The sequence below is a fragment of the Empidonax traillii genome, unplaced genomic scaffold, assembly GCF_003031625.1.
Source record: "Empidonax traillii isolate 1590-97213 ecotype Southwest subspecies unplaced genomic scaffold, ASM303162v1 scaffold335:size599443, whole genome shotgun sequence".
Classification (NCBI taxonomy): Eukaryota; Metazoa; Chordata; class Aves; order Passeriformes; family Tyrannidae; genus Empidonax; species Empidonax traillii.
Window position 1 is genome coordinate 513,180 of NW_020955528.1, and position 25,329 is coordinate 538,508.

General features: G+C 36.9%; 1 protein-coding gene and 1 long non-coding RNA gene across 9 annotated transcripts in view; both read left to right on the plus strand.

Annotated features, from left to right (window-relative positions):
* PDPK1 (3-phosphoinositide dependent protein kinase 1) overlaps nucleotides 1–25,329 on the plus strand; it is a 61,737-nt gene that overhangs the window by 12,305 nt on the left and 24,103 nt on the right. For 5 of the 8 annotated variants that reach the window (XM_027891935.1, XM_027891931.1, XM_027891930.1 and 2 more), the window contains exons 3-14: nucleotides 941–983; nucleotides 1,182–1,319; nucleotides 2,487–2,631; nucleotides 5,055–5,152; nucleotides 5,906–5,981; nucleotides 7,553–7,621; nucleotides 8,103–8,199; nucleotides 9,363–9,536; nucleotides 9,907–10,124; nucleotides 10,775–10,832; nucleotides 11,733–11,885; nucleotides 12,473–14,246. In XM_027891935.1, the coding sequence (XP_027747736.1) occupies nucleotides 941–983; nucleotides 1,182–1,319; nucleotides 2,487–2,631; nucleotides 5,055–5,152; nucleotides 5,906–5,981; nucleotides 7,553–7,621; nucleotides 8,103–8,199; nucleotides 9,363–9,536; nucleotides 9,907–10,124; nucleotides 10,775–10,832; nucleotides 11,733–11,885; nucleotides 12,473–12,580 (1,377 nt within the window). In that variant the 3' untranslated portion in view covers nucleotides 12,581–14,246. The other 3 variants (XM_027891938.1, XM_027891933.1, XM_027891937.1) reach the window with 3 other exon arrangements.
* Nucleotides 18,183–25,037, plus strand: LOC114061442. The gene is made up of 2 exons (XR_003572118.1): nucleotides 18,183–18,384; nucleotides 24,750–25,037. It is a non-coding gene; the product is annotated as an uncharacterized LOC114061442 (long non-coding RNA).

Sequence of the window (25,329 nt, forward strand, 5' to 3'; positions counted from 1 at the left end):
ACTTTATAAAACTGTAATATACATAAAATATATATTTTTATATAACTAGCTTGATTTTGGGTTCTTCATTTTACATAGTTTTTTTTTTCCTTTGCCCTGGGGGAAGAAGGGAGGGGAAAGGGGGAGGCTGCTACTGTGGGTTCAGGCATTTGGCAGGAAGCCAGGTCCAAACCATCACAGGTATAAAGGATTGGAACTGGTCTAGGAGCTTGTCTTGGTAAGAACTATGCAATTAGTATAAAGTTGAGATTTTAGCAAGGTGTTGAAATGGATATAAACTTACAATGGGAAAGCCTGAAAACTTTAGTCATTTGTTGTTACAAGATTATTGCATGCATTCATGCAAGGGGACTTTTCCGATTGTCTTTGTAGTTGCCTTTTATAAATTTATTTCTTGAAAATGAGCTTTAATTTATGTTCCCCCAAAATCTTTTCTTTAAAAATATAAACCTGCTTGCCTGAAATTTCATCTCTTGCTTCTACTAATTGGAAATCTGCCATTCCCTTTATTTAAATCTTCTTAACACACTGTAAATAGTTAAAAGTTCTGTCTGACTTTTTACTTTTGATCTCTCAGATAATTTTTACCTTTCAATCTTTGCCATTTATGTTAAAGAAAGTACTGTGAAAATTAGATTTTTATAAATATTCCTCACCCTTTAAGAAGATTTGGTAATTTACTGTGACTTACGTTACAATTTTCAGAATTCTTCTGGAAAAAAAAATAAATCAGTGTTTACCCTCTCAAGTGTGTCTTTTAGCAAAACAATCATTGCTATGCTGAACTGAATTTCTGTAGAAGTCTTGCTGAAGCCAGCATAATAAGAACACATGATTAAATATTTTGTTGTGTTCTAAATGCCTACTGGAAGATCAAAATCAGTGTTAGTGTATGTCTTTAATGACCAGTTACAATACGTTTTTTCTCTTCTGGCAACAGGTCGTCTTGGCTCGAGAATTGGCAAGTTCTAGAGAGTATGCCAGTAAGTATTGGCTCCTTTACCATGAACTTTTAGAAAATTTGACATTAACTTAGTCCTGTTACAAAACACCTGTTGAAAAAAACAGAATTAGTGGTTTTATGATAATTTTATCAAACCAAAAAACCCCAGAACAAATTACTTAAATGCGCTTCATTTGATTGTACCTATTCTATTTTCACTCTCTTTTTTTTCATTAAGTTAAAATTCTAGAAAAACGTCATATCATAAAAGAGAACAAGGTGCCATATGTGACACGAGAGAGAGATGTAATGTCCCGTCTGGATCACCCATTTTTTGTGAAACTCTACTTCACCTTTCAGGATGATGAAAAGCTATGTATCCTTTGTGTTCTAAAACTTGCTGTAACACTTTCTTAGAAAGAACCCAGTTTTGGTTCCTTTGAAACATGGTCTAACAGGAATGATGAAAATAACTTCAGGTACTTAAAATAGCCTAATGTATGTGCTGCAACTTTTGCAGTCATGCTTTTATCAGAAATTAGCAAATGGAATGAGCGCGTCCCCTCAAAGAGAAGAGTGGGTCTCTTGTGGGACAAGGGAGAGCAATAAAACAAATTGTCAGTGTGGTAAATGTTGAAGGGTGACTTGCAACAATCCTGGTTGAAAGTAATTTAAAAATACTAAATTGGGGTGGTGTATGAGAAGGTGTGTGAGAAGTGTTTTATTTGTGATATGTATAGTAAAACACCACGATTCCAGTATTTAATAGGGGTAGCCAGCTATATTTACTTTTTTTTTTTTTTTTTTTTTTTTTTTTTTCAATTAGCGCTATAATTAAAATTTTTCTTGTGTAAAAGTGCTTGCAGAATAATCTGAATCTTCTGTTTGGGCTTCTGTTTCACGTGCTCTCTCTCTAACAGTAATTGCAAAGTACAGTTTTGTCCTGGAAGCTCGTTGGTTGGAAGTTGGCTTTATTTTTTTCCTTGTGAAGGAAATGTTAATTATGTGAACTTCCTCCTAAACTTCCTGCTTCCCATTGGCTGTGTGAAGGATAAAGGGATAGATCAGTCTATTTTTAGGGTCAGTAAGTAGTTGTGATTTTCCCAGAGGCTACGGACAATGCTCGCAGGCCCTAGAGTTCATGCAGCACACACTAGAAGAGCTCACAGGGGCTCTTTGTAGTGGAAGCACTTGCTCTGGTACTTCTCAGGTGAGGGGGCAATTTTAAACTTATATCAGTTTTTACTGTAAATGATTCTCTTTGAGGACAATTATGTATACCATTTAAATTAATTAGTTGGGTCTCAGTCTGAAAAAACAACAAAGTTACTGCTTTATGTAGTCTTTGCTGTATTGGGACCTGTGTGCTAGGTTGTTAATGTATTTAAGTATTTATTTTGGGCTGCTGCCATGTAAAGTTTCAAATCAACCAACTTCTTCCCTCCTGTTCATGTATTTTTAGTATTATTCTTTCTTTGGAATGAGATGTGGGGATTTTTGTTTTGGAATGGCTTAGAGATAGACCTTAACTACTTACATGCAGATTTTGGGCTTAGCTATGCCAAAAACGGAGAGCTGCTAAAGTATATACGCAAAATTGGTTCATTTGATGAGACCTGTACCAGGTTTTATACTGCTGAAATTGTATCAGCCCTGGAGTATTTGCATGGGAAAGGAATAATTCACAGGTAATACGAAGTTGAGACCAACATGCAGTTGATTATGTTTTTTTCTAGAAACATTCTTTGCAAAGTTTAAAGCAAAGGTGGATTTTGTGGAAACCTAATGAACACATAGTAGCATTTTATCAGCACTGATATTGTTAACATCAGTAGCTAAACATAGAAAACTTGAGGAGGAGAGCCAGTCTCTGTTGTTATACAAACTGTTGTAGCAGGAAGAAGTAAGAAAACCTTTTAGAATTAACATTACCAAAAGCTTGTCTTTCAAGCTTGATCAGTTAGTCTAAAAACAGAAACTGATTTTTTGTTTAACTACGCTTTTTTTCCTGTGCTGTTATGTAGCAAACATAACTAGAATTTTTCTGGTGTGCGATTTAGTGTGTGCTATGTAATCAAGAAAAGTAAAATTAATCTATATCAGTTTTCACTGAGTGAACAATTTCCACAAAGCTGAACAATAATTAGGTAAATGGTGAAATCTAGCAAAGTTTCTTGTAGTACTTTCACAGTTGTTCTGGGTGTAATTGTATTCTTTGGATAATCATGTTTTTTCATTCGTGTGTATTAAATAAATTAAGGTTTTAAGTGCTAAACATCTGAGCTGCAGATCTTCATTTTGGGTAAGGAATGTATTGTGTCTGTACATTACCAAGCAGTTGTCGTGAAACAGTAAATGCTAGTTGGCAGAAAGCTAGCTGATTATAATTCTGATAGCGTTACTTCTTTCAGTTACATTTAAAAGGAAAAAGTGTTTTTCTAATACTTTTTTGTGTAATAATTTGGAATAGAATCTAAGGGGGATGGATGTGGAGAGTATAAAAGCATAAGATTTTCCACAGGGGTGAAAAAATGTTCAGGAACTCCCAGTTTCATTCAATTTTACAGTCCACGTTTTAGGCTGAGAGAAGGCTTATAAAATAAATGCAGCATGATTGTCAGTGTTACTAAGCCTATACTGGAAATGTCATGTTACAGAAGAGCTGCTTTATACTTGTCTTCATATGAAGGCACTTATGAGAAGCTCAAAAGAAAATAGTGCGATTGTGCAATTAGAGAATTTAGTATGTATAAGGCCACAGCTCTAGCAGTGCCTGAAAGCTCTTGGGATTTTCTGCCGCCTAAAGAAATAGGACATGAGATAGAACCACTTTCAGATGTCAGGCTACTCTGGAAGCGTTATTACAGATATATCTCTGTGTTTCTAGATATATAGCTATAAATCCATAATACAGTATTAATGTAGGTGTATAATATAAACACTGTGTATATGTGTGTATAGAGTACAATATGTCTACATACAAATGTATATGTAAAAAAGCCTCACATAGAACTGTTAAAAGGGTCCATTCCATTCACGTACTTTCTATGTCTCTCTGAGATTAGTTACAGGAAAATGAAGAGGATTTTTATGGCTTGTATGTCATAATTACTTCATTCTAATTGCTCTCTGTGCTAATCCCCAGACTTTAAATTGTACAACCCATGCTTTTCCGTAATAGGGGGCTGCAGTCTGATGAAAATAATGCTGCACAGTAGTTGATGGAAACAGCTTTGAATTTGCACTGTTTTTTTCTTACCAGTCAACCAAAACAACTCCCATGATCCTAGATTTCTTTATGAGCATTCAGAGATGCTTAGGAGGGGGAAGTACGTCATCTTTTCAGATGAGGAAACTTTGTGCAAAGAAATGCCATATCAGTGTCACCTGATGCTCTTTATTTTGTTGCTAACAGGCTTCTTGACATCTGACTCTATATTGCTATCTATTGTGTTTGTGATACTGTGAGGTTTGGTTTTATTCAGAATGGTGACAGTGTTCATGCAAATTGTTAGGTGTAGATTTGAAAGACAGATTATATGTGGAGATGGTCTACAGTTCTTACTGTAGACCTGGAGTAGTAGTCTGGACATTTAGCTGGGGCTGGGTTTGCCAGTGTTTGACTAAGTGGAGTTTTGCACCGAGGAAACAGGCCTAGAAGATCTTAATGCCATATCGGTCTGTTAGGTGTTATTTAAATTAAGGCTTTGGAGTGAAAGGGCTTGGGGTTTTGTGTGGGTTTTTGTGGGGTGAGATTTTTGTTGGGATTTGTTGGGAGGTGGTTTTTTTTGTTTGTTTGTTTGGGGGGGGATTGTTTTGGGGGTTTTCTTGTTTTTTGTTGGTTTTTTTTTTTTCATTCCTGTTGAGATGCACAGTAGTGTAGTTTTGAGACAATTAATTACTTAAGGTCTTTTTAGAAAAAATGTTAATTAAGGGACTTATCAAAACGTGATAGTCTGCAGGTTGACAGCTACAAGTTAGAGGAAAGTTGTCACAATAATGTTTATAGAATGTCTGCATCATTTATGATAACATTGTGTACCTGAGTCACTAGACAGTTTTGCAGCTTTCATTTGCATGGTGATTGAACATATAAATCTGTCTTTTCCAGGGACCTTAAGCCAGAGAACATCTTATTAAATGAAGACATGCACATTCAAATAACAGACTTCGGAACAGCAAAAGTATTATCTGCAGATAGCAGACAAGGTATGCCATCATTTATCTCATTATGTAACACAGATAATTATAGCCAGTGGTCCTTTGAAAATGCACATATGTTGTATATACCAAATTGTAGCTTTCAAATATCATTAACTTCATCTAAATCACTGAGAGATCTCGAAACAGTTTTGAGTGTCACTGCTTGGATTATGTCACAAAAGGTAATATTTGGTGTAGTGTTATAGCCAGCTGAGTCACCAAATATAGTGGGAAGTCAAACTACTTCAAATTACTTAGTTTTCATTTGCAAGACAAGAATACAAACAGAGGTACTGTGGCTCAGCTGATACAGTAAGTTTTTACTCTGCTTATGTCTTTAACTCCACATTTGTGCAAGTCTGATAGCCACTGAAAGTTACAGAATTCTTGTGTCACTAGTTGTTAATAATAACCTTAAATAGATGTTGCAAACAATGCCTGAAAAAAGCACTAAGCTGAACTGAATTTGATAACTTTTTTTTCTTTGATGTAGTAAACCTAGATTTTATAACTGACCAAGTACCTAAAGGCCCAACTTCTTGAACCACGTAGGTATCACTGAGACTGAGTTGTTTCTTCCAAGCAGGTTGTGTGGATTAGTAGAGAAATTAAATTCCCATAGATTCTTGGTAGCTTTATGTAATCTGCAAGGTATTGCCTTTGCAGGTTTCTTTAATTGGGTCGGTACAGGGGAGGAAGAGAAAGATTGGCTTATCCATAAGTATGTGTTTGGCTTATTTCTTTCTGTTTCCTTACCAGCGCGGGCAAACTCATTTGTAGGGACAGCACAATATGTTTCTCCAGAACTGCTGACAGAGAAATCTGCCTGTAAAAGGTGAGGACTCTACATTTCAGAACTTCACTGACTCTGTCAGGATACTGTTAAATGGGGAGGAGTGGATAAATCAAGCAAGAAAGCTTAGTATTATTTCTTAGTAAAGAAATAAGATGCTTGGGTATAAAGTTTTTTTTAAGAGAGTTTGAAAATTTGTTTTCTTAACAAGTATCGCTTTTTGTCTTAGTGCTGGTTTCCTTAATTCGTCTACCTTCTGGAGTTCTACAAACAGAATTAGGTGTTGTTGAAGGTGTATAATATGAAATTGGATTTCTTACCCATAAATGTATCAATTTTTTCTGTTATCCAAATAATATAATTATTTTAATTCTGTTTTATGTAAGCTTGCTCAAATAATGGTATTTCCTGCTGTAGTAGCAAGCAATGTCGCATGCTGTCAGTTAGGGGAAAGGCCGCAGCTTTCTTTGACTTGTATTTAAATCAACTTGCAGTTATTTTTGCTAAGCTGTACTTGAGGTTTGCAATGTTTTAAAGCTCATCTCTGTGCCTGGTATGAGTGATGCCCTTAAGAAATCTCTTAACTCATTAAAACTGCTTGTTGATGGTAACCTACTGAATGTGTAGATCTGTTTTATTACGATGATGGAAGAGTAAGTTAATCGCTCAAAAGCCATAGGGGTAAAAGAGAACTCTTATAGGAATAACTCTAGTAATTTTTGCTGGCATTTCTTGAAATGATAGAAATACAATCAGACTTTCCACATTTTGCTTACAGTAGAGAGGTCTTAACTGTTTTGGCTGATGGAAAGACTTCATCAGGTTATCATCTCCATTTAGAAGTTGCATAATGCCTCATCTGTAATTTGAGTAGTTTTGAGTCTTTGGTAGTATTTTAGTCTTCTATGAGGATTTTGAAACTTTTATCAAATCTGTGTATAGCTTACCTTGAAGTACAGTAAGTTTAAAGTGCTATTCCAGGCCAACACACTAAAACTTAACTTTCCCTCACCCACATATCATATAGTCTGCCTTTTTGTTTGTGTCTTAAGAAGAGCTTCAAGTGAAAAAACTGTATTGTTTTGTTCTGGTGTTTGGGGTTTTTTTGGTTTTTTTTGGTGTTGTGTGGGGTTTTTTTTCTTTTTTTTTTTTTTTTTTTTTTTTTTTTTTTTTTTTGGGTTTTTTTTTTTTTTTTTTTTTTTTTTTGTATAAAATACTTGGAGGAGAGGATTTTAATTCTCTAGATGGAGCATATATTACATTAATTTGGATGCATCTTTGAATTGTCATAGTGGATAAATCAGTTTTCTTTTCAGACTCATATACTCATTATTTTGCCAGAGAATTCAATTGTCTTGCATGTGTCCTTGTAGTCAGTTGTTGTGGGATTGTTACTGTATAGTTTTTTTTCCTAAACAAAGTTGTGTTGCTAGCCTAATCTTCTGTCAAGGGCTGAAGTCAGAGTAGTACAGAAATTATACAGAGCAAGTTTGTCCGCTGGGTTTGTGCTATGTTTTAAGTAGCAGAAGGTTAAGAATTTTTCTTTCTAAATTACAGTTTAAAGACTTCTGTTATGAAAAGGTGCTTTATGTTTCTTCCTCTTTCTTTTGAAGCTCTGACCTCTGGGCTCTGGGATGTATAATATATCAACTTGTAGCTGGATTGCCTCCATTTAGAGCCGGGTAAGAGATTTAAGCTAATTCTTTACATGTGGATCATAAATACAGTGACTTGATTTTGATTTTTACCTTACTGCCAGTTCTGAAGTACAACTTTGCATGATGCAATGTTAGTGTTAATGTCATACCTGCTATTATTTGTTCTTTTTGATGTCTTGAAGTTGCTTAGACAGCTATAACTAGAGTTCCTGAGAGACATTCCTTAAGTTATCCTAGAATTTCACATGTAATTTGTACCATAGTGATAACTTTATTTGTGAAGAGAGTATAAGGCATCTCTGCATCATTTGAACTTTTCTTGTTATTGCTCAAGTACCTGGTGTTTACAGGATCATAGATACTTGTACTCCTTCTTCTAGGAAGATTTATGGGAATATGACTTAACTTGTAGGTTTTCTGTTTAATATTTGTCCGGGTTATGCAGGGTAAGGTGAAAGAACCATGGAAAACTAATAACAAGAGTCAATATTTTTCTCTTTTGCAGAAATGAATATCTTATATTCCAGAAGATAATAAAGTTGGAATATGACTTTCCAGAAAAATTTTTTCCCAAGGCGAAAGACCTCGTTGAAAAGCTATTGGTAAATATTTGCTGCTGTTAAATCACTTGATGACACTGGAAACATTCAGCTTATATTCAGAAACATTTCTGAAAGTTTCTGTGCACTCTATTGCAAACCTTATTTTAAGGGCTGTGAGCATTATTGACTGTAGGGGGGTGTCTTGAGAAATCAACATCTGTTATTAAACAGCATTGAATTTCAATTATTTTTTTTTAATCTGAATTCTAAAATGTGGACGAGGAATGTCTCTGAATGGAAGCAAGTGATTCTAGACACTGTGCATTACACATAGACATTAAGATCCAAATACTCAAGTTTATATGGTTCTCAGATTAATTCTTTTTGAGCTGTATAATGGATCATTTAGTTGAAAACAGTCTTCTATACATCACAGGCAGATATATTCATTACAATGTAAGTCCACTTACCTTGGCATTAGCATGCACTTTAACACATCTCAATTGTGTCAGCCTAAGAATTACTGTTCATATGGAGGTTTGACAAGGAGGAAGAGAAAGTAATTCTATCCCACGAGTCAGATCATAGGCATGACACGAAAGTGAATAGGCAGAGAACATTTTGGGTGGTATAAGCTTTTTCAAATTCAATAGTCTTGCATATTAGCAGGGGATGAGGAGGAAATGCTTATCTTTGTGGATGATGATGGGTACAACCTAAAGGGCCTAGCAGTTCATTCCTGTGTCCAAGGCCAGCGCTATGGCCAAGCAAGTGCCTGCTGATTGGTGAAGTTGAGGTTATATTAACATCCTGAGAACTGTGTCATTTTAGGATGCTTGAGAGGCTGATATTTGACACTAACTACAGCTTCCACAGGCTCTTGCATCACTAGAATGTGATGGTGGACTACACTTTAATGAGACGTTCCATCAGGCCATCTCTGTGTGTTTGCTTCTGTCTTTATGAAAAAGCAAAGCCAAAAAATTGTATGAACCGAAAGAAGCGCTCCTTCCCTTAGATCTGTGAGCTGGTTTAATACAAAATGTTGCTGACATGACAAATAACATCTTTTATTATAAGCAGTCTCCTTGTATTATTGATAGGTATGCTTAGGACAGTGAGACCAACTGGTTTTAAGTTTTCACATGCTGCTGTGCAAATGTGAATGGTGCTTGCCCCTTGTCATTCTTTTATGTAGGGTAACCTAATTTTGGTTTGCTCAGGTTCTAGATGCTACCAACAGATTAGGTTGTGAAGAAATGGGAGGATATGGACCTCTTAAGGCTCATCCCTTCTTCGAATCCATTGTGTGGGAGAACCTACATCTTCAGACACCCCCTAAACTTACAGCGTATTTACCTGCTATGTCAGAGGATGATGAAGACTGTTACGGAAATGTATGTTTTTCTGTACATATATTCAGCTCTGATGCTGCCTGAGACTTTCATTAAGGCATAATTATTGAATATTAAATATTTTTACTGAAACTACTGATTAGTTATGTTTTAATGAAGACTTTAATTATTAATCTAATATAAAATTGCTGGGTAAAATTTAAAGTCAGAATTATTTTGTTATAAGAGCAAGTGTTTTGAAAAAATACTGGTTGGCTGGCTTTTGATCAATCATACTTTTTTGCATAAGTGCCTATTCATCTATAGAGAATAGACTTTTTGCCCAAAAGCAAAATAAACAAAAATATGCTTAAATTAAAAACCAAAATTTAATGCAAAACATTTGATTACTTTGTTTTGTTTCCTCCTTTAGTACGACAATCTCCTGAGTCAGTTTGGTTGCATGCAAGTTTCTAGTTCTGCCTCTTCCCATTCACTGTCTGTCCCAGAGACAAGTACACCACAGACATCAGGAGGAAATATTGAACAGTATATTCATGATCTTGACAACAATTCCTTTGAGCTGGACTTACAGTTTTCTGAAGATGAGAAGAGGTTACTTCTGGCAAAGCAAGCTGGTGGAAATCCTTGGTAGGATCTTTAAATGTCGCTCGTCTTCTACTTGCACAGCAATAAAGAATCTTGAAAAAGAAGTGATTTTGATTTAAATTAATATTTGTCAATCTTAGTATGTTCAAACAATTAGCAACTACATTTTTCTTGACTTCTGTTTTTAAAGCAATAGCAGCAAAACCCTAATACTATATTTCTAAAATGTACCAGATCTAGAAGATGGCATGGAGTGTGTTTATAAGATAGGCAGAATGACATTATCCAGTGCTGAGGATTCTTTGCTCTGTAGTCGTAGAACTAGAAAAGGCTCCTCCTTTCTTACTGATGCTAAAAGTTGTTGAGTTTTTATGCATGTAATATTGTGTTGACATCTAACCAAAATACCTCCAGACTATGTAACTGATAGCATTTCTTTGCATGGTTTAGAGAAGTTTCTCATGTGTGATTGTGATTTTTTAAAATTTTTTTCTCTATCCCTGTCAGGAATTAGAAAGAACTCCTTGGCCTGGAATGAGGAAGAGTACAAAACTAATCTAGTAAAGTTGCTCAGGAATCTTTGGTGGAAAAGGAGACTCTAGGGAGTGACATGGAAAACTGCTTGATATTAATAATAGCTGTTCCTATGAAAGAATTACTTCTGGAGTAATAGTTATTTTTCTTTTTTTAAGGCATCAGTTTGTAGAAAATAACTTAATCCTGAAAATGGGTCCCGTGGACAAAAGAAAGGTAAGGGTTTTTTTTTTTAATTTCCTATAACAAGTTTCAGCTGTCACATTTTTTGTGCAGTCGCAGCATAAATAAGGAACCTGTTTTAAAGCTTACTTGTTGAACTTATAAATAAGTGGCAAATTGTCTATTTTTAAAACTTCTGTGTTTTCTTGTCAGTAGATTGTTTTTTCCTAATTTTATGATGTGCTTTTGGTTTCTTGGAAAAGCTAAAAGTAAAGCTGCTAATGATGCTTTCATTTTGAGATTGTAGTAAATGAGTTTTTTGCTCCCCCTCCTCTTCCCAATGTGATATAGCCCACTAAACACTTTGTCTTGATGCATGTCTGAATGTGGTTTGAGCCACAAATACCAAAAAAATTAAATACAAACTCATGTTGTTTTGAACTGTGGTGTTTTTCCTGGATCTGACTTAGTGCCTTTATTCTGAGAGGGGCAGAGGTGGCATTAGAACAGCTTTAAGTATTACCTTTTAATATTGTACAGGTGAGCAAGGATAGTCTGCATCAACTTTCCAGGAAAGAAGGTTCTCTTTCAACTAAGTTAGTACCTGCTTGTTTGTAAAAAATCACAACTGTTGGTTTCTGTGCTGGAATCTTTGAATAGATTTTGCTTCACTATGTACAGCTAGGTGTTTATGTTTTGCTAGAATTTGAAGATGTTTTCCTGACATAGTACTTGTGTTTTGCCACATAGTAGGAAGGCACTGCAACCCCCTAAAAAAGGAGTGAGGTCAAATAGGTAAAGTAAATGGAAAATTGAAGTCCCCCAAGTCCAAACATACTCTCCTATCACTGAGCTGGTTTTATTCTACCTCTGTTGTTCAATTCATAGATCTGCACATTTACATTTTTATTTCATGCCTGGTTTTGCATTGCTGCTTCTACTTTTTCTCACTAGGGATTATTTGCACGTCGGCGCCAATTGCTGCTCACAGAAGGGCCCCACTTGTATTATGTGGATCCTGTCAATAAAGTTCTAAAAGGAGAAATTCCATGGTCATTAGAGTTGCGGCCAGAAGCCAAGAATTTTAAGACGTTTTTTGTTCATACGGTAAGTTTCTTTCTTGGATTTCTTTGTAAAATGCACTAAGGTCGTTGGGCAGCTATTATATGTTGTTATCAAATAGATTTTTCTGGAGAAAATATAATTACTTAAATACAAGGGTTCATAGTCTTAATTCGAAACAAAACAAAATCCTGAACAAAACCAACCAACCCAAAAAAGAGCACAAAACCAACCCCCCCAAACAAAATCAAATAATAATAATAACCCCCCACACACAAAACCCCACCCTGACATACACATTATTGCAAAAATACAACTGTATTTTTATTGTTATTTAAATAAACTATATGTGGATTTGGGGATTTTAAGGAAGCTCTTAAGAAGGACTTTGAAAATTTAGCCCTCTTTATATGTAGCGAATTATGAGGAGTTTACCAGCAATATATTGACTGCTTAACAATGTGCCAGATGTATGGTTATTCAGTAATATATAATATTATATAACTGTAATTCAGTTTAACTTTTAGAAATTTTATGAACTAATTCTGAATAATTATTTTATTGGTAGGTGCAGAATAATTGTCTTTTTGGTTAAACTTCCGCGTAATCATTAAAATATTGTTCACTTATAGCCAAACAGGACATATTACCTGATGGACCCAAGTGGGAATGCTCATAAATGGTGCAAAAAGATACATGAAGTTTGGCGGAACAGATACCACCAGAATGCTGCAAAATAGTAAAGCTCATCCAAAATTTCCCAGTTTCCCTACTTGCTGCTAGAACTCCGTGTGCAGCCGATCAGAGGAATCTTTTCAACCCACCTATTACCATCTCAAGGGGAAGCATATGTTTGAAACGTTCTTTTTTTTTTTTTTTTTTTTAAGAAGGAAAAAAAAAAAAAGGAAGAAAAGCAAAAACCTAATGGAATTCAGGGTTGCTTTGCTCGCTCTTTGTGCTTATTTTGAGGCTTCCACATGCATATCATTGCAGTGAAGATCTTGCTTTTGTGCACTTCAGCTCAGTTTCTGCTGCCGACTAGTGATAGATCTTGCATTACCAGCTTCACTTAAGATGAGTTAAAACCAATCCACACGCACACACACCGAATCATGTACCAGCCTTTCATTTCATGGGGCTGGAGTTTTCTGTGACTCTCAGATTATCATTAAACTGTATTTCATCAGGGAGCTTTTATATGCCTCTCCTAAGCACCACCTCTTTGTTTTCTCTTCCTTTCTTCACAGTCCCCCAGCTTATTGGTATATGGCATTTGTAGGCAGGTCAGTTGCACCCTTGTGTAATCCCTAATATAGTTCTGGTTGCAGGATTTATGTGGTACTTTAGTAATTACGTGAATGAATCAGATGTATGTGTCTGGAAGACAGGCTCCAAAGATAAAGGTTTTGAGAGAATAAAATGCTGAACATGGCACTGAAAGTTTCCTAAATTGAAACGTTGGCTTCTGAAGCATATAAGATTTTAAACATTCAGTTTAAATTTTAATATGAATGATATGTGTGTTTAATCAAGGGACGATAAACTTACCAGCATGCTTTTAAGTAATGCTAACTAAAAAAGAAGCTAGTTAGTATGGGGGGAAAAGGTTACTGTTGAAGTAGTAAATAGTTTTTCACCTTTTCAGCAGATGAGAGTTAGAAGCTTTCTTTCCAGGGTGTGCGTGTGTTGTGCGTTTTAGTGGGGCCAACCTATTTACCTGGGTAGAGAAGGAAGTGTGAAAGCTTTGTACAATTCATTACTTGACTTTTTTTGTCTCATTGTATAATGAGATGGCAAATAATCCTATTTTTGGTCCTTGGCCAAATATTCAGGAACTCTAGAAAAAAATGTAAACAATTGAAATATTAGATCATAAAGTAATTTCATTAGAAAATAAAAAGAAAATATTCGTACAAAGGGGAAAATACATGGTACTAAAGCATATCTATAAAATGAAAATATTTTTCATATCGATTTCCTTTATCCTCTTCACATTAAGGCTTTTTTGTGGTCAAACATTTCCGATAGTGTTGCAAAGACACAACTTTGTGTGCTAAAACCAACTCCCATAATGGTATTTTCAACATGCGTGTGTTCCTGAACCTTGCAGAGAGGAATGACCAAGGTCTGGACAAAGGCATTTTTCCTTTTTTAAAAAGCAGTATAAACATCACACCTATTTATCCACTTTCTACACATACCATCTCTTTGAATTTTGAGTAGTCATACTGTGATATGCTTTTCCTTCCACCAAAGAAAAATTTCACTACAGTGTTGAAAAAACTCATGGGCTACTGTTCTAGAAGCAGTATTTTAAAGGCAGTGGCTTATCAGGATTTCTCTGAAAACACATGCATGTCGAATATTTTCTTGTACAGGGTGAAGGAGATATATTATTGATCTCTTGAAAACTGTGGTTGAACTTGATGGCAGTTCAGCTTTTCCAGTATCTTTCACTCTTTAAAAGAGACAATGCAGTTGCCTTTTCTTTTGGAGGAGCAGCATTCTTGTAGTCTTCTGTATCCCACCACGTCCGCAGACCTGAGAGAAGTAAATCCCTGGCTTACAGTGCCTGGTGTTAAGGGGATGAAGGTGTCCTGTAAATGGCTGAGATGAGGAAGAGAGAACAGCAGTCCCTTTGCATCATGACAGATTTCATCACATACAAATTACACTCCTTGTCACTCAAATTTGAATAGCACAGTGCACCTCTGATCTATGTCTGTATTAAGCTATATTTGCCATTCTAACCAAGATGACAGGTATTTTAAGTTTGTTACAGTGCTATCCATTTGTTCTCTGGCTGTCAAATTCCAGCCATATATTGTGTCCACTGGAGGCAGCTCTACCACTTTTGGATTTAGGCTTTGGTATAGAGATGTAGACATATTCCCAACTTTATACAGGAGAGTTTGACAATAATGGAGAATCACAGTGCCACTGCTGTGCAGTGTGACAAACCTTGGCCTCCCACAAAAGTCTGGCAAAATGATCTCCATTGGTTTGTTCACTAGGTGGAAATCTAACTAAGCTTAACCATGTTTTCTGTAATATGTAGAATTTTAATCATTTTGCCATAACAAAGTAATTACTATGCTTTTTCACACCTTGAAAATCCTCTCTCAGTAGACTTCTGTCCTGCCCGGCAAAAGCTTTCAGCCAGCCGGATCTTGGTAACAGGAAGCTGTCAAGAAGGCTAATGTCTGCATTCTGGAATCCCTTTTTTTAATTGACAATGCTGTCATTAGAAAACGAGCATCTCATAATAGTCATCCCTCCACTTAGAGCTTCAGTGTTCCTAATCTAGTCTTACTTAGCTGTCGCTTTTTTGAGAAGGATCTAGAATTTTTCTGGGAGAGGTCTTTGTATTTCTTGTACTGTAAGTGAAATCTCTGGTTTTGAAAGGTGGCAGAAGAACAGAGTGAGGCAACACAAAGCAATTGTGGGTTCAAGTATGTTTTACCAGTTTGTCCACTTAAATGTGTATTGACAGGTGCTGCATACTATGATGGGCTGGTTCCCATTGTAAATGCTTATACCTTGGGTAAGTTCAGCTCTTTGTCCTGAAGATCACTCCTATGGCTCATGAAAGTTCATGGAATGAAATGTACACAGGAGATTCTTCAGAGCTGCAGATAAGCCAGGTGATTTTTCTGCTTTTAATCCAAGGTTTTCAAAGCATAAAAAAAAGAAGTGTTAATCACTCTTAAAAGACAACTCTTAAGATTCTTCCTGACTGCAAACCTATTGAAAATCCAATCTATTGATTCATTCTATCTTTTGCAATTTGAACAGTTGCCAATTATTTATGAAGAATCTGGTCAGTAGTATTGTAATTTTTGATTGTTGGGGATTTAAACATCAGAAAAGTGTCTATTGCATCAGTTTTCTGTATTGTGGAGCTTAAAAAAGGATGAAGTACTACTTCACATAAGTCATACATCTATTACTACTAGAAAGGACTTTTGAATAACACTGTTTTATTCAGCATCCAGCCCAGTCTCAGGAAGTTTAAAACTACTTCAATAAATTGGAGAAACTAGTTCATTACCATTGGCCTTAAAAATCCAGTTTTGTAAAGGCTTTACATTAAAGGAAGACTTGCTTCAGATGTGATGTTGAGGCATTGTGAGCAAACTGATATGACCTATAACAATTCCATTTGCTAAGCACTTAGATGCTGAAAACATCAAAGTATCTGTACTGTGCTCCACTTTTTTCCCTCTGACATCTTTTAGTTGGGAAGTATCTGCTACATATGGTCCTGGAAATAACTGTCAATTGAAACAAAGATGTGATGATTCTAATCAGTTTTCATAGTTGAAGATTCTTAATTTAATGTGCTTGATATCATTACATTTTGTGCTGGGAACTTTGAAGAATCATGAGAATTTCCCACATGTACATTTCCTTTTGAATGATTTAGTGAAGTCAAGAAAATTACTTCATTTGGCCTGTGGACAAAACGTTTGATTTCAACACCTTACTGAGGAGAGAACTTGTCTATTAAGAGTTGCCTAAAGATGTGGCCTGTGGATTCTGATCACTTCCTACTAGTAAATTACACAAATAGGTGTGGTATTTATATCTGAAATTTTGCTGAATGCCTGGTATACTTTGTGCAAATATTTTATTAATCAAATGGAAATACTCCTGCAAAGCTTTATGATGCAGATTGTCCATCAGTTGATCAAGTGAGCTTACAAAAAAGTAGTTCTGTGACCCAAAATGGCACGTTTTCTTTTAAGACTGTTAATTTAAGAATGTTTTGTCTTTTGTAGAAGAAATATGACTTTTGTCAGTTGGAGAGGTTCTTAAGCACCCAGTAACCTGGTTTTAGAACATAATATCGTAGTTGGAAGGGACTCAGAAGAATCATCAATCCATCCCCTGGCCCTGCCCAACACCCTAGTAATCCCACCCTGTCCCTGGCAGCATTGTCCAAACACTCAGTGAGCTCTGTCACCCTTGGTGCTGTGACCACTGCCCGGGGGAGCTTGTTCAGTGCCCTACCACCTTCTAGGGGAAGAACCTTTTCCTGATACCCAACCTAAACCTCCACTGACTCAGCTTAATGCCATTCCCTTGAGCCCTGTCACTGGTCCTGAGAATGAACTCTGTCTGTCAGCAGGGCACTGAATGTAGATGGTTGCTATTTGACAAAGCTTCCTGTGACCATGTACTAACTCTGATTGGATGTGGCAAAAGTTCGAAATTGTAACAGAATTTAAAGTTACTGTATCTGACAAAAGAGAAAAAATTGGAATCGGGAACCATACTCAGTTTCAATAGATGTATGCTAGCTTTTTTCAGGTTGGTGGCAGTCAGTTACATGTGTAATATGCTCTACTTGGTTTGTAGCTGTAACTGTGATTTACAGATTAAAACAAACAAACAAAACCAACAAAAAAAACCACAGAAAAACAACCCAACAAAAAAACCCTAGCCCCTCTCAACAAACAACAATACAATCTTCCCTCTTCCAAGAACTTGTGAAAACAGAAGCAAATAATGCAATGATATAAGATACACACTTTTGTATTTTTATTCTTATAAAGTTATTTGCTGGCTCTTGTTGGCCTCTAGTTCAGTCTGTGTTATTTAAATTCTAATATATGAATTATTTGGATTGAATTCATGTTCGGGGCCATGGTGTTGTATGTATTGATGTACAGCCTTGAATGTGAATAATTATTGTAAACTATATTTTACACCTCTTTTCTGGCTTTATTATATAAATTTTCTATCGGTCGATGATTTAATCATATCTCATAATTTAATGACTGTTTATTCTCCTCTCGAAGATCTCTGTGCTGTAGATGTGTAGTTAGTGACTGGATGACGGATTTCACTTATGCTTGGTAGTCTGTAATAAAGGCATGAAGGGTCCTGCGCAGCCTCCGCCTCTTCCTTCCGGTGGGTCGAGGTGGGGAGAGGGGTGGACTCGGGGCTCGGGGGCCGGGCCGGGGCTTCTCCCCGAAGAGAGGGGGCAGGGAGCGGCTGCAGCGGGCGCTTCCGGGGGGCGGTGCGCCCGGGGCCGGGCCGGTGGGGCGGCCCCTTCCGGCGGCGGCGAGGATGGCGGCGGAGAACCACTGCGAGTTCCCGGTGCCCGTGGCCGGCGGCCTCGGCACAGGCGGGCCCTGCCGCCGCTGCAGCTCCGCGCCGCCGCCCGGCGCGGGGCCCGGCAAGTGGGTGCGGCTGAACGTGGGGGGCACCTGCTTCCTGACCACTCGGCAGACGCTCTGCAGGGACCCCAAGTCCTTCCTCTTCCGCCTCTGCCAGGCCGATCCCGATCTGGACTCGGACAAGGTGAGCGCGGGCCCCGCTGTGGACCCGCTCCCCTGTCCTCGCCCCGGGCCCGCTCCCCTGTCCCCTCCACACCCTGTCCCCGCGGTGTGTCCTGTCGGGTGGCCGCCGGAGTGGAGGCAGCGCTGGGCCCGGCGCTGCCGTGAGGGGCGATGGGAGCGGCTCTACCGCCGCCAGGGCAGTTTCTGAGGGGTGCAATTTAACGAGTCCGTGAGCTTCAGGGGAGCTGAAGTGTAAGGTGGGCTGATGCCGTGTGAAACCATTAGGTCCGGGCATAACACAATTGCTCATAAATACAACAGAGAGCACAGGATTTTTCATACATTTGTGTGATTTTTTATGTTTGATGGGATTTAGTTTTAGCATTTTAATGGAATATCTACGTGCATTAGCATCTTGTTACTTTTGCACTGTCATCACCCTCTTGTTCAATTTCAAGAACCCGATCAAAGTACTTTTGATAATAACCTCTCACTTGGGCATAGCATTCACTCTTTCAGCAGTTCTCTGAGAAAAACATTACATATTCTGCGTAGATTGCAAATGGTGGGTGATACTAAATATTTCAGTATTCATTCTGACTCATTTTTAGTAGGGAAAGAAGAGTTATTAAGATATTATCTATTGTGTGGTATGTAGTAACAAATACAAAGTATTTGTATATAGTACTGGCTCTGGAAGTGATTTTGGAGCAGCATGAACAAAAAGAGTTTTCCAGTACAGTACTCTTAGTGAAAAGAAAGGAACAGCTTGTAACCCTTGAATATATAACCAACAGATTTAAAATAAAGAGTTGCTTTTTATATATGAATTTTTTAAATTTTGATTTTTAAAATATATATCAATTTTTTGATATATAGCCAAGTGAGGCTTGTAGTAGATTTCATTATTTTCTCAGGTATAACTTCTGGGAAGGATATTTGAACACTTAAAAAGGTAGGGAACAGGACCTAGTTCCAGATTTAGAGAAAAAAAAAACAACCTCAAATGTAGTGGTGTGGAAGTGTTTTTTTTTTTTTTCTTATTGCCTTTGGTTTGGCTTGAGTGTTTCTGAAGAGCTTAAACTAACCTATAAAAGTAAATTAAAAAATGTAGATGGCTTGCTGATAGGTCAGAAATTGTCTTTACTTGGGAGAGTAAAGGTTTAAGCTTCTCTTAAATAAAAGATAAGGCACTGCCATATGCCCTGGCAGATTGGAAGGCCAGCCCTGAGGGGCATCAGGCACAGCATCAACGGTTGGGCAAGGGAGGGGATTGTCCCGCCTTGCTCTGCACTGGGGCAGCCTCACCTCAAGTCCTGGGCGCAGTTTCGGCACCACAATATCAGAAGAATCTACAGCTTTTAGAGGGCATCCGAAGGAGGGACACAAAGATGGTGAAGGGTCTTGTGGGGAAGCCATGGAAGGAACGGCTCAAGTCACTTGGCTTGTTCAGTTGGAGAAGAGGAGACTGAGGGAAGACCCCATAGCTGTCTGCAGCTTCCTTACAAGGCATAGCACCAATCTTGCTCTCTGTGACCAGTGACAGGGCCCGAGGGAATGGCTGGAGCTATGTTAGGGGGGATTAGGTTGGATATCAGGAAAAGGTGGTTTTCCCAGAGGGTGGTTGGGCACTGAATTGGCTCCCCAGGGCAGTGGTCATGGCCCTAAGGCTGACAGAGCTCAGGGAGTGTTTGGACACTGCTCTCAGGGACAAGGTGGGATTATTGGGGTGTTGTGGGCAGGTCCAGGAGTTGGAAGGGACTCACAAGGGTCGTTGATCCAGCTCAAGATATTCTGTGATTTCCTTAATGATTGCTGCTAAAAAGAACTGAAAGACTTAAAGAAAGAGAGCACATTTGCTTTCAAACTACCTTCAGGTGCTAATGTTGAGTAGAGTGGAGCAGCCTACGTTGTCAGATATGTTTCCACTTGCAACAGAGGAAGGATTAACCTTGGCACTCCCTGCGGCAAAACTACTGTTTAATGAAATGAGATGGTGACATAGGTTCTCTGAATTTAGTATGTGTCACAGTGTCATGCTCACGCACAACTTTGTATTTAAGACCTTTTGAGAATCATTTCAGCAAACGAGTGGTAGTAGTCATACTTACTCTTAACAATAGGATTTGTTTTCTGGAATATTTAAATCTTGCTTTAGAAATGAATACATAAAAATAGAGAAGCAGAGCCTTGCTCACCTTTTCATCATTGTTTAATGCTTTTACTGCATTATTGCCAGATATTTGTCTATTTCAACACCTTCCTACTTTAGCTATATACCAATTTTCCTTTTACAAACTGGTCTATCAGTCTTTTAACTTTCCCGTAAGTGAGTAGATTGTCAGACTTTCTTAGTAAGGTTTTGGCAACAGTATTTGTGCTTGATTTTTAATGCCTTTCTAAAGTTAGATGTATTTGTACTGAGGTAGAATCTGTTGGGGAAGGAAGCAAGCAAGCACTGAGTATTTTAGAAAAATCAAAATCTTCCTGGCAGCACATCCTTAACTGTCATTACTGAGAAATATCTAAATTGTAGTCATTATTCTAAGAAATAACTGAGATAAACTATATTTGTCCGTGACATTTTTGACTAGTTAGATAGGTTGTGTTAGTGATGTAGTTTTGATAAGTACGGGCAGTCTGCTGACACTCAAAGTTTTTAGACCACATAGTTTGTGAAAAATATGTTCTGGGCAACTAGCTCAATATTTAAAAAGCACAGAGGGTAGGGGATACAATTATTTCTAAGTCCAGATTTAGTGCCAAATATTACTGTATTTCTGTGCATATTGCTGCCTTTAGCAGAAGTTGTGCTTGCTCAATATATGTAAATGATGTAATTTTTTAAAATACTTAGCTTCGTGGTGTGGATTCTGAGTGTATCCATTCTGGAGAAGTATTGGTCTCAATGAAGATAATTAACTGGAAATAAATTTATGGCATTTCAAATACTGTTTTAATGCAATTCTTAGGGAGATTGTTAAGTGGGATTGGGAAGGTGTATGTATTTGGTCCACTGTTTGAGTCTTACTGGAATCCTGAACCGGACTCTAGTATCCACAATTCAGTGTCACACTGGGGTATTGGGTAGTCACAACATGGAACATGATTTGACGGAAGGTAATAAAGAACAAAACTGTTTTGTTGGCAAGGAGTTTAAGGAGTGACTTCTCAGTCCAGAAGTACATAAATGGAGACTAGAAATCTAATAGTGAAGCCTGTTTAGTCTAGCAAAAGTCTATTGTCAGGTCCAACTGTTGAAGTGTCAAACTATAGATGTCCATGCTAGAAAGCACATAATGTTAACAGTGAGAGTAATTATTTATTGGAATGGCTTGGACTAAATGGTTAGGTTTCACCACTTATTTCTAAAGGTTAAATTTCACTATAAATAAATTGAGTCCTGTGTGTGTTTTAAACTAAGATCAGGGTAAGTGTTCATTATGATTCCTTTGAACCTCAGTCTCTTTAATTAAAGTGGAAATGTTTGCAACAGGAATACACAAATCAGTTAAATGTTGTGGGCAATATATTTCAAATTCTTTGAAAATACTTGTGTATTGCTCAACTAGGTGATTGAAAATTTAAGAGCAAATTATTAGGGCTTCCTCTAAAATTCCATGGTATGGGAGAGTGGTGATAAACAAATGCAGGTTCACTGTACCTGAGCAATGCTGTCTTTTAAATGGTGCCCTCGTAAGTGCATGTAGAAAAGTTTCTAGGACTTATGGACAAGGAAGGAAAAACTTGCTAGAGATGTAATGCAAAAAATAGAACTGGGTAAAGATACAAACACTTGTGTGATTAATTAGCACTTTTGCTTTGAGTTTTCTTATGAAGAGTGTCAAAATTTGCATGAAACACCTCTGGGGTCAAAATCTGGGGTGATGTGATTACTGAATAGAGGGGAAATGAGTTTCAGCTGCTGTTCTGGTGAACATTATCACCTGTTTGCATTATATGTATATACACACAAGAGAAAACTGAAATCTTATTAGAATATAGATTTGTCTGACATTTGTGGTATTTGCTTGAAGTTTGGGAAATGTCTTTTAAATACCCACTCTAGTTGTTGTCAGTGAAGATTCAAACTTGCTCGAAGCTTGTAGAAGCCTAATTTACTAGTTAGAAGAAGAAATTGCTTAGCTGGGACACCAAAGTCTATTAATATTTAAGCTAGCAACCTAAGGGTAGTTATGTCTGTGCAGACTGTAACTATGTATTTAAATTTCTAGACTGCATGTTAACTGCAGTTTAATATTCTTATCTTAAAATAAAACTTTCTTTTAGAAATTGTCAAAATGCTAATTACACAAGAGAATACAATGTGCTTTCATGTACATGTGGATGAAAACAATCCTGATGATATTCTGATAGACGTATGACCTAGTTTTTGAGTGTTCTGGGTAGAGCAGATAACTACACTTCTGTGTCAGATTTTATTGGATTTATGTTTACATAAATATCTTTAAAGATCTAGTGTAATCGGCTTTTCTTAGTGATTTCAACATGAAGTGCTTAGCATATATTGAAGGATATTCAGGCAGCTCATTCTAAAGGAGGAGCGATAAGGCATTTTCTATAGGAAGATGCAGAGAAAGTAAATTTTGTGCCCCTTTTGCCCGTGCGTTTTTTGCATATGGTTACAATATTCTATACTGATTGGTTTTCCTTTTTGGGTGACTCCCTGCTGCTAGTCTGTAGCAAACCAGAGCTGTGAGGTCAGTGTTCAAGACACACATCTTCCTCTCTGGAGTAATGTTAATTAATGCATGTTTTCCATATCTGTAGACATGTTTGGGTAGGCAGTTTTTGCAGGGAATTTACATGCTAAAGTGAATGCTGTTGACAGAATTTGTACTGCACACTGTTAGCATTTAGCCAGAGTTTATAAGTATTGATATTTGCTAATTTCTATTGCATCATAAATTATAAGACTTACGTGTGCCTTCTTTTTTATTATTTTTCAAGACACATTATTGCCTGAAAGGGCATCACAGAGTAAACGATGACACTACTGGAATTGCATTTAATTCATACGTGACCTCTCATAAGGTGGAAGTTTAAAGAGAAGGCCTGACATAGCTTCTTCCCTTTGTGATTATGTTGAAAGCTTGTTTAGTGTATATAGAAATCTACTTAGGGAAGGGAAATTTCACATACTGTAGCCTGTTTAAAAAAAGGAAAAAACAAGAGGAAAGAAAAAAAAAAGTTCAAGTCCTTTTTTGCCAAGAGTGAAGTAGCCACTGTTACTTGATATTTCATTTAGAGCTTTTAGTTACTTTGCTTCCCAGACCCACCTCTCTGTCTCTGTAGTGTAGAGCTGGTGACCAGTATTACTTCATAAGGTGATATGAGCAAACACTGTAGTGTAAAGAATTACAATAATCTTATTGAACAAGATTATTTCTAGAGATGTATTTCTCTTAACTGGGACTTCCAGTTTTGTTGGCCCATATGTTTCTCAATTCAGTTCAACTGATGACCAAATACTGCCCTTTTCTTCTTTAAAACAGTGTTTCTTTTTATCTGTTTTAGATTATACTTTTCAGCTTGACTGGTTTCTATTCCTGTACTGAATAATACATTTCAGTTTATAATTTGTACAGTTGTCAGCTAATTTAATTTCTTTGGGTTTTATCTGTAGATTGTTCATTCTTGAATTGTTTTGGTAATAGAAATGTATTTAAATGTGACATATTAAAACTATACTATCTTATGCACTTTGTCTATCTGCTGGTTTTGGTGCAAAGCCTCACTTCTGTGAGACCTTGAGTTTAGATCAGAAGAAATTGTGATTAGACTTCATCAAGCATTGTTTGATCTGAGTGTAGGTTAGCTGACATCATGTTTTAATGTATTAAACATTTTCTCGAACAGTTAATTTTATATAAAATTAAACACCTCTTCACTTCTTCTAAAGTGACAGTGTGTCTAAGTGTGTACAGCATTTAGCTTGTGATTATAGAAAAGTGTTTATGGCTTTTGTAGTTCAGGCTCTGGTCTTTCTACGTTCTACCAACCCCAGCTAGACAAGTGCAGTTATTCAGAAACGAAATCCATGTATCTGTAAATATATCTGCCATCTTTTTTCCAATTAAGTATTTTTTGGAACTCTAGGTCCTGTTAAGTAGAAAGAGTTTTCAGGTATTTGAGTTCAGTAAGCAAACCTTTATATATAAGCATTAATGTTCAAATGCAAAGGATCAGGTCAGTAGAATTTTCTTTTTTCATGTGGAACAGCAAGTATCACTAGCATATGTGGTTTCCAGGGAGAATGATTCAAATTTAGCTAGGATTGCTAGTAATGATGCTTTTTTTAGTATCTCCTGTAAACTACTAGAATATTAAGAATAAGTAAAATGAGTGTTTGGGGTGCTGCCGCATCTTCAACATGTATTGGTAAGATATTTATTGTGCCAAAACCTAAAGGATTAATACTGTCAGTGATCCATTTGGTAGTAGAAAGAAGCAATAGATCTGTTAGACATCTATCCTATGAATCTTCCTTAGACCTCTGGCCAGCACAAAAGATATCAGTACTGCGTTGATCACAGGAGTTCATACATAGATTGTAAATAACACAGGAGATACCAATTTTGCTTCTTTATCTCTTTGTCAGGAATATCAGCTCTGGATTTCTTGATGTTTTTTGCATTTCACAAAATGCTGTACTCTGTTCAGTAAACTGAGTGTTAATTAATTTGATCTATTCCTTCACTGTCTGCACGAGGTAGGTAGAAACTGCAACTCCAGTGTACTTTTTTTTAGAAGATCCACATACGACCCTTGCTTGGTACATGGCAGTTCTCAGTACCCTGAGTTTTTGTACACTGGAGCTAAGACAAACCCAAATGTTTTTAGAACAAAGTGTTGAGGTTAAAAAAAAGTAGGTTTGTTTGCCTTTAATAAAAAAAAAAAAAAAAGAAAGAAAAAGGAAAAACTGATATTTGAGCCTTGTTAGAATATAGCCTTTGTTCAGATTTCAAAAACAAAATTCCTCACTTTGTTTTATTTTTAACCTTGACTTCCGGTGTTTTTTCACTTACTACTTAGATCTTTCATGCTAGCAGTATTGATAATCTTTGATAAATGGTTGTGGGTGATTATTCAGATAAGAGCAGTTGTGTAGTACATGATTCGAGTGATCAGTCTGGTAAAGTTACAACTACATTGCTGAATTTCTTCCTTTTAATGTCTTT